This window comes from Wyeomyia smithii, chromosome 2 (genome assembly GCF_029784165.1).
Source record: "Wyeomyia smithii strain HCP4-BCI-WySm-NY-G18 chromosome 2, ASM2978416v1, whole genome shotgun sequence".
Taxonomy (NCBI): domain Eukaryota; kingdom Metazoa; phylum Arthropoda; class Insecta; order Diptera; family Culicidae; genus Wyeomyia; species Wyeomyia smithii.
The window spans coordinates 269815737-269827964 of NC_073695.1; the positions used below are offsets into that span (position 1 = coordinate 269815737).

The 12228-nt window shown below is 37.4% G+C and overlaps 1 protein-coding gene across 6 annotated transcripts in view; it reads right to left on the minus strand.

Moving 5' to 3' along the window:
- Positions 1-5: 5 nt before the first annotated feature.
- Positions 6-12228, minus strand: part of LOC129725921 (plasma membrane calcium-transporting ATPase 1) — a 64334-nt gene continuing 52111 nt past the window's right edge. For all 6 annotated transcript variants that reach the window (XM_055682360.1, XM_055682366.1, XM_055682365.1 and 3 more), the window contains one exon: positions 6-10419. In XM_055682360.1, the coding sequence (XP_055538335.1) occupies positions 10382-10419 (38 nt within the window). In that variant the 3' untranslated portion in view covers positions 6-10381. The remainder of the gene's footprint in view (positions 10420-12228) is intronic.

Consider the following 12228-nt stretch of genomic DNA (forward strand, 5'->3'; position numbering starts at 1 on the left):
ACCCGTTTTATTTTTTGATTTTTTTTATATTTTTGCATTTTCTTCTTTTTTATGTAATATATCTATGATTAAATTCAATAATTAATAACAATGTACAATAAAATCAAAATTCTTTTCCTAGTTCGATTTTTTCCCTCGTGTTTTTGCTGCTACTGCTGCTGCCTTTGCTTATCCTCTTTCTTCCTTTCTCTACCTGTCTCTTGCTCTCTCTGTTTCTCAGTGTTTCTAGCTTAGCTCGCTCACTAAGGGAGCAGCACCTTTCCCCCCGGTGTTTGATTGTTATTTTCCTTCTCTTCTGCTGTTTTGGGCCTCTGTTTTTGCAGTTTTGGTTGCTCTAACTTTCGCTCTCTCTCTTTTCTTAAAAGGAAATGAAATGGTTCCGAAACTATTTCTTGTTTAGCATGTGTGTATGTGTGAGTGTGTACATGTTCGCCTTTATTTTTTGTTTTGTGTGTGTGTATTTTTTGTTCTGCTGCGAGGGAAATACACTGCCCTTGCCGGCTGCGGTTGACACTACGCTTCCGCACCGCACGCGCGTCGCAAGGGGAATGGCGGGTTTCGCACTGGCGTTTTTTTTTTGCTTCTTCACTTTTTAGAGGGGGAGAGGGAGCGCCATCAATTTATTTGACATGCTGTGTGGGTGAGTTGTTTTTTAAGTTTTCGTTTATCTGGTTTTCAATTTATTTTAACTTTTATGCTTTATGGCTAAGTTCTATACAATTTTATTCTCATTTCGCGTTTGATTTTTCTTCTCCTTTAATCATAGGTTTTTCCCCTTCTTTTTTCACTGGAATAACATTGATAGAGTGAATTTCAAGGCTTTTAGTTACTTCATTACTTTAGGTTTTTTTTCTTCCCTTCAATATTTGCTTGTTCAGAATTAAATGGGATAATACTCCTTCTCAGTGTTGGCATTTCTTGTGTCGCACTGCTTTTGCTTCGCGTTTTTTTTTTGCTCCTACATGTTTAGAGAATTAGTAAACATCATGATGAGAATCAAGTAAACGATCAATAGAAAATAAAACTTTTTCTGTATGACATTTGCTTGTAACAACTATTTAAAATAAATAACATTTTTTGTTCTCTTTTTTTACACACTAAAGGGTAGGTCACTACTTTTTTGTAAGTACCAGCTCGAACCTAAAGTAAAGATTTACCTCGTTTTTTTTTGTGGTTTACCTTTGGTTTGGGGCATACTTCCCTAAAGTCTGCTTTGCTCTCGGGCGGGACACAGAAGAATGGTTTTCGCGTGGGAGGAATCGAATGAAGTTATCAGAAAAGATGGGGAAAGGCGTGGAGATCAGTTTGTGTTTTTTTTTCTCTGTATGCTTCATGATTTTCTCGGTCACTTTAAACCCTACCGTTCGACGACGACGATAACGACGAAAAGACCGCAGAGATTTTTAGAAAAAAGGAACATAGTAGGCGTCAAGCTCTACTACACAAGTTTACTTTGATTGCGCACTGACGGTGGGCTTTCCTTTCTGCTCATTCCCTGCTTGGACTCTCGATCTCTGCTGCACCCCTGTCTGTCTTCTGTTATCGGTTTTGCTTGTACGGGGGGAATACCTTGTTCTGAACACATGTATGGCATTTGTGGTGATAAGAATCGTGTTGCTTGGATGCTGCGTTGGTTTTCATAATTCGCATAATTTGTTGCCTCTCTCTCTCTCTTCAAAAAGCGTGACCCTTTTTTCTTGTGCGTAATTATAACAGTTGGTATAATACACAGTACAAAAGGACAGATGTTTGTTGTTGTTTAATTTTTTTACAGCACTCCCACCTACACGCCTGATATCGGCTTATCCCTCAGAAAACTAGAAACCCACCGGGGGTGCGCACACGCAAATGAATCAAGAACTACGCGAAATGTTAACACAGTTAAAAGTGGCATATAACCTATAACTCTCTTACCACTAACTATCAACGAAAACAATGTCAAAAAATATGGCAACGGATTGCGTTAATGGCGAAATGTGTACGCGTTTTTGCTAGACTAATTTTCCTCTTCTCGCCGGATTCTGTCGAATGACAATCTCACTTTTCGCTTTATTTAGTTTTTCTATAAGAGAAATGGCTACGTAAAAAGATTTAGCTTAGAGTCCGCCTCGTTCTCGGGGTTTGAGGGAAGGAAGAAAAATTAGGAAGGGGGCCAGTGGAGATGAGGACGTGATGGAGGTCTGTGGGCAGGAGGGGTATCACACTAAATGCAAACAGAAGACTTAGAGCCACAACAACGACGGTCAGATTGGTCAACCTTTCGTTGCGCCGTTCTCAGTGGATTGCTTCGATGGGTGGTTGACAGTTGTTTGTTTTGGTTTCTCTCCTGGGGTCTGACTCTAGTAGAATAGCTTGGTGGGATTCGGTTGGTAAACGAAACTAAGCAAACGCGCGGACTTGCTGCGACTGGTCTAGTTCTCAGTTCGATTTGGTTTTCTCTTTTAGTTTAGTTAGTTAGTAAGTTAATTAGTTAATTAAGATTTTTCTTTTTTTTTGTCGGACTAGTTTGATCACTTGATAATTTTTTGCTCTTAGTAAAAACTACTACACGACTTAATCAACGCTGCTACGGTTCTTGCTTGGTTTACCCGCGATTTTTTATTTGTTTTACTTGTATCCTAACAATCGTATGTTTTATTTTTTTCCTTTGGCTAATATTCAGTAAAACGTTTAAATTCAAAGCAAAGAAAATCGTGGATCGAGACGGTAAACTAAACTTGCTAAGGGTTTTACACAGGGGGGGGGGGCGCTAGGAGTAGGCTGAGGAGGCAAGCTTTTCTCCCCGTTTAAGATGCCGTAGGTTTTGTGTTTTTGTTATTCTCTTATCTAGTGTCAGTGAACAATCGCTAACAAACTGATGTGTTTAGCATATGAGTTCGAAGTGTCATTTATTTATGAATTAGTTTTTAAATCGAGTTATTTCATCTTAGGTGACGTAAGTATTACACACACATATGTTGAAGAAATCTTCGATTTTTTTTGTTGGTTCCTATAGAAATATAAATGTCCATAAATGTGTACGAACGGTGTCAAGTGTTTGTTTATCTCTTACGTGTGGGAGATTAATTTGGTGTTACTTCGTATTTTCATTTCATTTAAATGTATGTGCACAGTAGAATGTGTTTTTTTTTTCTTTGTGTGTGAACTCTCCCTAGATCGCTTCTCTTCTCGTAATTATGATGTTAGTGTTTAAAAATGCTTATTTAGTTAGTTAAGTTAATCTCCCCGAGAAACGGTAGGCGGCGTTCGTCAAAAACAAAAACTGCCGTGCCTCTTGTCTTTCACGTTGAAGCAAATAACGAGAGCAACTCACCTATTCAACCACAAACAAATAAAAAATTGATAGCATTTTACACACGGCAAACTGCAAGCCTTTCTGCTGTTATGTGCGTCGCAGTAGACCATGAACTGAAGACACAAGATACTGCACACGTCATCGTATAACGAAAACAAATTTCTGATGACGGATCTAAAACATACTTCACAGCGGAAGTTTTCATATCTAAAGTATCGGCAAAAACTACAACAACAACAGCAAACGAAATGAAAAATCGCAAACAACACAGGAAAGGGAAAGAGAGAAGAAACGTTAGCTTCCCTATCACAGATTCGTCGTAGCAAGTCTGCTGGTCTACTGCAACGGCACGTTCTCATCATATATGAGGAAGTGGCCCTCTCTTCCAGTAACGCGCGCTACCGTTCCCCGCCCAAGCGTTTTTTACCCCGACTAAAGACTTAGTATTTAGTATTTTGCTTTATCATATCGTATCACCTTCCATCTATACACTAGCTGTTCATCACCAGACGTTGCTCTTCCTTCGCCATCTTTATTTCTTCTTATATTTTGACTAATCCCTTGCGTTTATTGGTTTATTTTACTGACTTTAGTAGACTAGATTTTTGTTTTGTATTTTAATATATAATACGCTATCGCTTTCATGGTATTTACTTTTGCGCTTAAATCAACAGTGTGTTGCCTCTCTTCTTGTTTTTTTTTTGTCTAATAACACGAAACTTAATCCAATTTGATTTAAAGTCAAGAACCGATGTTGTTTTTTTCTGTCTACGCTTGATTTTAGTTTTTTTGTTTTTCTAATGATTTCAACTTGCTGTTTTTATTTTTTTTTTTTCTCTCATTGGTTTATCTCTAGGTTTATCTTAAATGGTAGGTAACCTCAAACAAATCGGGTTCTTGTTTTTTTATTATTATTTTACTTCGCTCACGTGGAATCTCATTTAATTCGCTAACATTTGCGTCTCTTTCGCCGAGGGAAAGTTGTGACGTTTTTTTTTTAATTTTCTCCTTATTTTTTCTTGGTTTGGGAAATTGTATGCAACAGTAAAAATATCTTGTTTTCATTTTATTTCCTCCTTAATGTAAAAATGTGTTTTATTGCGTAAATATCTCGACCATCGTGATTATTTTAGATTTTTCTTCTTCAGTTATATATACGTTTTAATTATTAATCATTTACAATAATTCGCTTCTGCAGCACCATTTGCTACTATATCCTCTGCTGTTGGTTCTAGTACTTGGTCATATTGAAAGATTTTTCCTATGCTGTTAATTTACACGTTTACTAAGGGTTGTTTCTCATGATTTTGTTTTATTTTTTCTCCGGCGCGATTACAATACTTTACGCTCGCTTGCTGTTGTATTTTTTTCTCTGCCGAAAAGATCAACAGACGGTACGGTTCTGCGCTTATAACAAACTTAAACCAGAGGGAAAAATCTGATCAGGTTCCCTGTTCGATATTTGGTACAAATTATGCTCCTCGGGATGCTTTTGTTTTTCGTTTGTCCGAGATTTTCAAATACTCATTTTTCCGTTGCATTTTTGATCGTTCACAAATTTGTAAAAAAAAAACTCTCAAAGACTTCGACAAGATAAATAACACTGGAAGCAAGTAATTGTTAGATTTTTATTGAAAGAGGAATGTCCGGTGCTTCCCAAAGAAAATATTGCCAGAGTAAAGACATCGTTTGCTTTGTTTTAAGAGTCAATCCCGCTTATCCCGCCTATAAATCGTTACTTGTGAACACTCTTACTTTTAGGTAAAACGTCCGGTAAATGTCTCTTCAGTGAACGAAGAGAAACGAAAGTGAGTAATCTGAAAAAAAAACCTAAGTAAACTTCAAAAACTAGGAGTTGCCACTAGATTTGAAATGAATTCAGATGAAATACCGAAAAAAACTGGCGCTCAATCTTGCATCTAATTCAAGTTTCACAGAACCATTTAGAATAAATCACAGTAACTCTAAGACAAATCTTGTCATAAAGCAAAACTGTCTTGCCCCTCGTCAATAAAAACAAAACAAAATAAAGAAACTCTACAAAACATTTTCTAAACATATTACCTGAAATTCGAGTTATTTCTACGAGGTAAGTTCTCACTGTTAGATGGCACCAGTAGTAAATGCTGCTCGATTTTGATATCTCTTAACCAAGCTAAGACATATAGTAAACAACCCACTGTGACACATTAGTAATTTTGTGTTGCGTTTTATACTCTAAGTAAGTGTTAAAATGCCTGATTTTATGAGAAATCATCATTTGCAGGGACTGTTACGGCAGCTGAAGTACATCGAGAGTTAAAAATGTTTAGTGAAGTGCTGCTCTAAGTGTAACATCGTGTTTTGATTGGTTCCGTCACATGGTGATTTCGATGGTGGTGACTCCGCATAAATGAAAGCCGAAAACCTTCGAAGATGGCGATTCATGCCAAGCGCAGGAACAGCTTGCTTCGGTATTGAGAGTTACCCACCAATCAAACTGCATTTTTGTTTGAAAAAAAAAACAGCGAGAACGTAGTTATGCACCTACTGTTTACGATTTTGGAAAAGTTGTCCTCAAGGTTTTTACAGCAAATTTAAAAAAAGCTTCCTTGTTTAAATAGTCCTTCAACCTATTTCGATCTCCACAAAATTGGTAACATCAACAGTAAAATAAGCTTCGTCCTTTGTATTTCACTACAACCCAACTTTAAGTCTGATTCTGTCGAGTTTTAATACCAACAATTAACTCAGGAAATGTTCATTTTTTCTATTTTGAATGAGTTTCAGACAGCAGGATTAGATTAATCCGATCTCGATTTAACATGAAACAACATTACAGTTAAATCGAAAGTCCAAACAAATACTTCCAACTTGAAACCTTTTCACCAAACAAAATGGCGATAAGAAAAGTTCCCATGCAACATCTGATTTTGATGAGAATGAATTGATGAAAATGCATGTTTGTTTTTCGTATCTCATTTTATGCAAAATAAAGGTTAAGACTTAGAAAAAATTACGTACTATTCAACAGATCAAAATAACAAAAACAATAACCTTGAATTAGTATTACCCGAGGGGCAAGTTAGTCTTTTTTTCGAAATAACTCAGAGTTACTCAATATAACAGGGGGAAATTATATCCCACTCGAGTGTTTTACATAAAGCCCTATTTAGAGTTCCAAGCGAAGTGAAAATCTCATACAAAATGTTCATTTTTTCACGCTCGTGAAAAAAGCAACCTGGAAAAATTTCACCTCGCTTGAAACTGTAAACAAATTCGATCCAGCGAAATCGAAAGTTGTGGATCTCATCTTTTTCACTTGGGTTCACTGTTTTCGCGCATGCAAACGCTAGTGAAAAAAGCAGCAGCAAGCGAAAACTTATGTGCGTTTAAATTCTGTCAGTTGCAGCCAATTTTCACTTCGCTCGAAATGTAAACTCGTGAATTTCGCCTCACTTAAACTGTAAACTGCAGGCTGATGAAATACCTGCGTGTTCCACAAACGGGTTTTCACGACAGATTTCGCAAGCGAAAATTTACGCTTTTTCACCTGTCAAATTTTTCACTTCGCTTGGAACTGTAAACTATGCTTAAGCTAAAAACCACTGCGCGGATCTTTGTTCTTTATGACTTTTCCAAAATATTTGCGGAAAGTTAAGCCAAGAAAACCTCACGCTTTTGTCAATGCAATGATCCGACCAGTCGACATCATCAGCGTGTCAATTTGGAGAACATTCACGAGTAACGATACACAAAGGTAAGCGGTTAGAATATTCGTCGCTTAAAAGAAACTCTTACCTTAACAGTTCGTTTTTCTTTTCAGGGCCGAAATTAATTCATTCTTCTCTTCAAAATTTACCGTTATTTAAAGGTGTTCAGTTTTTCAAGCGATCGTTTGATAGTTTGACTTTTTTTTTAACTGCGGGAAGCTGGACTCGATTTTCTTGAAGGCCTGCAACGAAGGGTAATTAATTGTGTGAACTGTGAATTTGTACGGATATTTTACAACAATTTCATACAAATCATACAAATGTTTCTCGGTGATAACTGAAGGGTTTTACATATTGCATACCATTTTTCTGAAGTTTTATTTTCACTTTTTTACATTTTTCATATGACGTTTGCCGTTGGTCTTTTTGCTGATTGTAGACTGCAGACTCACACGCGTTTTTTTGGTTAATCTTTTCCTGTCGTGCATTACGATCCACACTACCTAATGATTCAGATGCACGATCCTCGCTTGCATTTCTGTCGTCTTGGAAGTTGGTACAGTTTTTCCACTGGTCGGCGGAATCAAAAAGTGTAGAGTGGTTTCATGGTGATATTCCAATTTGTCAGTCGTTTGAAAAGAGGAGGTGAGAAGCAAGCTGTGGAAATACGCTGTTAACAAAGTAGGTCTGCTGGATAATCGGGCTGGTTGGCCCATCCAACGCCAACTAAGATACGCAGACGCATGTCAACACAGCTCGACCCCTATAACAATTGAAGGAGGAAAGGGAAAGAAATCGAACAAACCAAAATGCGCCGCCATCATCGCTTAGTATCCTTCTAACCCGGGTGTGCGCGGGGTGGTTGGTCCCGGACACCCCGAAAAACTTCGGTCATCTGGACTTACAGCCCAGTAACCGAACAGTTTAAGCAGCTGGAACAGTAAACTAACAACAATAACACGGGCGATTGCGAGGAGACGGTTTCCGCTCAGCACACTGCACAGGTTGTTCGAGTTTGACAGGATGTTGTTTTTTTTTTGTTTCTGTTGCCAATTTGTTTTTCTCTCGCTTCCACGTTCCGTCAAATCGTCGCCGCATTGTGTACTGAGTAGCGAACCTATACATTAGAGAAATGACAAGACACTCACCGTTAAGGCAACTGTCAACATCAAAACGGGTGAGCTGTATAAATTTGCATTGCCGTTATCCGTTTTGATGTTGACAGTTGCCTTAACGGTGAGTGTCTTGTCACTTCTCTAATGTATAGGTTCGCTAGTACTGAGGGAGAGTGTGTGGGTGTGTGTAAGTGAGTGTGAGAGTGTGTTTGTCTGTGCCAATCCTCCCACCCTCGCTGTCGGTTGTTTATGTTTATCTTTTTTTGTTCGTTTTTGATTTTGTTTCGGGGGGTAAGCTGTCTTTTGATATTTACTAATTGCTCATAAATTTTTTGGAATTTTTTTTTGTTTTGTTTTGGTTTCTTTTGTATTTTGCAAGGTGTTTCACCTCTACTAGGTCGATTCAAGACTTTGTCGCTTTTCAATCGTTCTTAACTATAAGGCAGAAAAACAGTGCTTTAATTTTTTTTTGTTTCTTTTACTCTATGTATATACGATTTATCAACGATTTTATCAGAAGAAAATGGAAGGTAAATCAACAGGGCTTAAAAGTATAAATGTAAACATAGACTATACACGTGTCAATTTTTTGTTTGTTTTCTTCATATGAAGAGTTAATAGAAGAAAAAAAACACTAACAAAGTCAAATCATAAATGCCACTGCAATCTGTTTCACCAATGTATAACGATTATGCTTATATTCGCTTATTTCTTTTGTTTTTTTTCTTGGTTGTGTAATTATTTTGTGGTGAAAACTATTATTAATTATATCGTATCCATTAACTTATAATTGAACTATCATATCTTTGCTTGTCTCCTACGGTAGTTTAATTATCCAATTTACAAAATAAAGAACAAACAGTACCCTGAAACTTTCCGAATTACGATTGCAAAGTTCATTATCTGTTTTTCTTGAATAATGGTTTTAAGTGTATTTAGTCCTCTCTTGTATTTTTAAGTGCCTTTCCATTCCAGGGAAAAGTTTACCATTGTTTGTGAATGAAGGAGGGAAGGGTTAGATTGAATGGACGGGGGATGTTTGATGAAACATTGACGAGTGAAGATTTCGAAGTAAAAATCTAATGTGACTTGCTTTGATCTAGTGTTTGTGGAAAGGGAAAGTGGATGGGAGAGGGGGGTAAGTGTGGTTGTATCATAAGTCATCTTTTAAATTCTTACCATACCAATAGCTTTGTTTGTATGTTTCTGTTCATCAAACATAATACTCATGTTTTTCGCGTGTCGTCTTATTTTCTTTTTTTTTAATATTATCGTTAAACCGTTAAACTCGATTGAGGGTTTTGTTTGCTTTGTTTATGATATAGATAATTCGACTTGTCCAGCAAATCACAGCAAGCTGTGACCAATTTCATTTCCTTTTATGCGCTGCTCGTTTTGGCAGATAAATTCTACTCGGCTTGCTACTCTGCTGACGCTCGGTCGGTCGCTGCCTGTATTTCTTGGTTCTTTTTGGTTCTAGATGGCCTACTACTGTTTGTTTGTTTATGTATGTTTGTTTGTTTTTCTTGCCGAGAAAAAACCCTACGGATACGCAACATACAGCTTCAAGGTTATTTTCTTTCTACTCTGAACGAAATGCATTCTGTCGTCGGTCGGCTGCCGCGCGGTGATTTGCGCTCGCCCCTATCTTTTGCACTCTCTCTCCCTCTTCTGTCGGACGCTTTCTAATGTCGTTTTCGTTTTTGCGGTGTAGCTACCCCGCGGACTACACTTTGTCCTATCACTGTTTTTTTTTACATTTTCCGGACTATCCCAGACTACCCTTTTTCTGTCCCGGACAGTCCGCGCAAGAAACAGAGTGCAGTTTTGAAGACACCAACACATTCACACGTATGTGTCAAAATAAAAAAAAATGTGTCAAAATCGGTTTGCTTTGATTATTGTTCTTCGCGTGTCAAACATCAGGTTGAATTTTATTTATTTTATTTTGTTATTTTGTGATTTTTCAGTAAATTGGCAAATTTTTCGTACAGTAGCACAAACGCGATAAAAGACAATGGCGATAATGACCAAAAAAAAGGGACAGCTACCTTTGGTATTACGCACAGCATTGCTACTGCTCGGGAAGTGTTTTTTTTTTAGCTGCAAAGCGTAGTCCGGGACGGGATAGTCCTGCCGTAAAAACGAATTCGACATAAACTTGTATTTCTATTCTAGCTATAGAAGTATTGCTCTCTAAACCACATTGGATAGAAAATAACGAACCGCGCGAGATCTTCCCTTCATCTTCTTCTTCTTCATTTGTATATCAAAGGAATTTATACTGTTGTCGATTTTGTCCAAACCGCGAATTTCTCTGTAAGAAATCAAAGAAAGTAAATTTAAGATTTTCAGAATATGAATTAGAGATAGGAGTTTTTTTAAGTGTAGAATTTAGACAAATGCGTTTCTTACAGTAAAGAAAAAAAACACAACAACTGGTTGCTTTTTGCTTCGCAAAAAGAGCATGCATTTTTATTTCAACAGGAAAAAAAATAAAATCAAAAACACTTTCTACTCTAGCGCTAGCACTACCGATATATGCAAATACAGCCGCGAACAATGTTGAGTGAGGAAGCTGCTATAAGCTCTTCGTGTTTTGCCCGCGAACCACTTTACCTATACGAATAGGTGTCATTTTCATTTTGAAACATACACACACACACAAATACATCTGAACTCATACACATGTATGCATACCCGCAAAACGCAGACACGTCTCCACGAGCCACTTCGCACTACGGGCAACTGTTCAAAAAAGTCGACAAAAGTCGTTTTATTTCGAAATTTTATTTAAATTACTCCTCATGTATGAAGAAAGCTTCATACTTTACTAGAACAGGTTACTTCAAGAACTAAAAACTATTTTTTTAGCTGAAATCTAAAGGAAGCTTCCAGAGAAACACAATAGCAACCGAAACTGAATAAACAAAACTCTCAAATATGAGCTGAAAGCTTTTACAAAAGTGCTACCCAAAGCAGGCGTGGAGTTTGCATTAAACTTCACGGTCCAAGAACGCTGAACAAAAGTTGCAGCAATCCAAGCTATAATAATATTCAAAAACTATCAAAATAATTAATGTGTTTTTAGTCACTCGAAAGTTTGAGGGAAATTTCATGATGACCAAACTTTATTGTCCATAGTTGTGTTTATCTCAACACTTCTTGATATTACTGAGACAGCCATGAAGTGTCAATTGAAAATTACTTTTTTATCATGACAATTTAACTCCTAAGATAGTACACACTGTCGTAAACTTTATTATTAAAGGACAAATCATCATAAATTTCAAGCGAGCATGAGTTACTCCGAGTAACTCCAGAAACGAGTCACTGAATAATTTGAAAACGAAGTTGAAGACTTCAAGCATGAGACAGTGTCTTTCTTGCAATGGGCCAGGAAATACACGCGATCGGAATTAGTCAATTTATTTGTCGAAGCGATAAATTCAGTAATTGCGTCACTATGTGCTATTTTTTAAAACTCGAAAATTGCAACAATGGAATTCAGAATTGCGTCTTGAGTTGACTTCAAACCAGTGGGCATCAACTCTATTCCGGAAGTACTCATATTAGATGGTATCTGGTCAACTGGAAGTCACCATCTTGGATTCCAAAGTTGCGTCTGGAGTTGATTTCTGACCTCAGGGCATCATCTCGAGTCCAGCAATGCCCACATTGGGCGATATTCGGTCATTTGAGGTGTCTAAAGTTGATTTCTGGACTCTGGGCATCTTTCTTATCCCGAAAATATCCACATTAGGTGATATTTGGACATTAAATGCCGTTTTCCAGAAACCGAAAGTTGCAACCATGAAACTCTGGGTGTCATTCCGATTCCAAAAGTAACTTTTGCATTAAAAAAAGGATAAAAAAATCTGATTTTTCTTGAATTAACCTTCACACGCACAGACGAAACTACCCATGCAGCATCAATCATATTAACCCATGCGTCAACAGAACAAAATTTGACAGCTTTATCAGGCGACCTCTAACCGCGATGGCGGAAACAGTGGACTTACTTTATTCAGAACTGTACGAACGGTTCTCGTGCGGCACTCTGTGGACGCCGAATACACTCTTTCTGGCATCTACAACATCTTGGCAGTATTGGACAACAAACAGA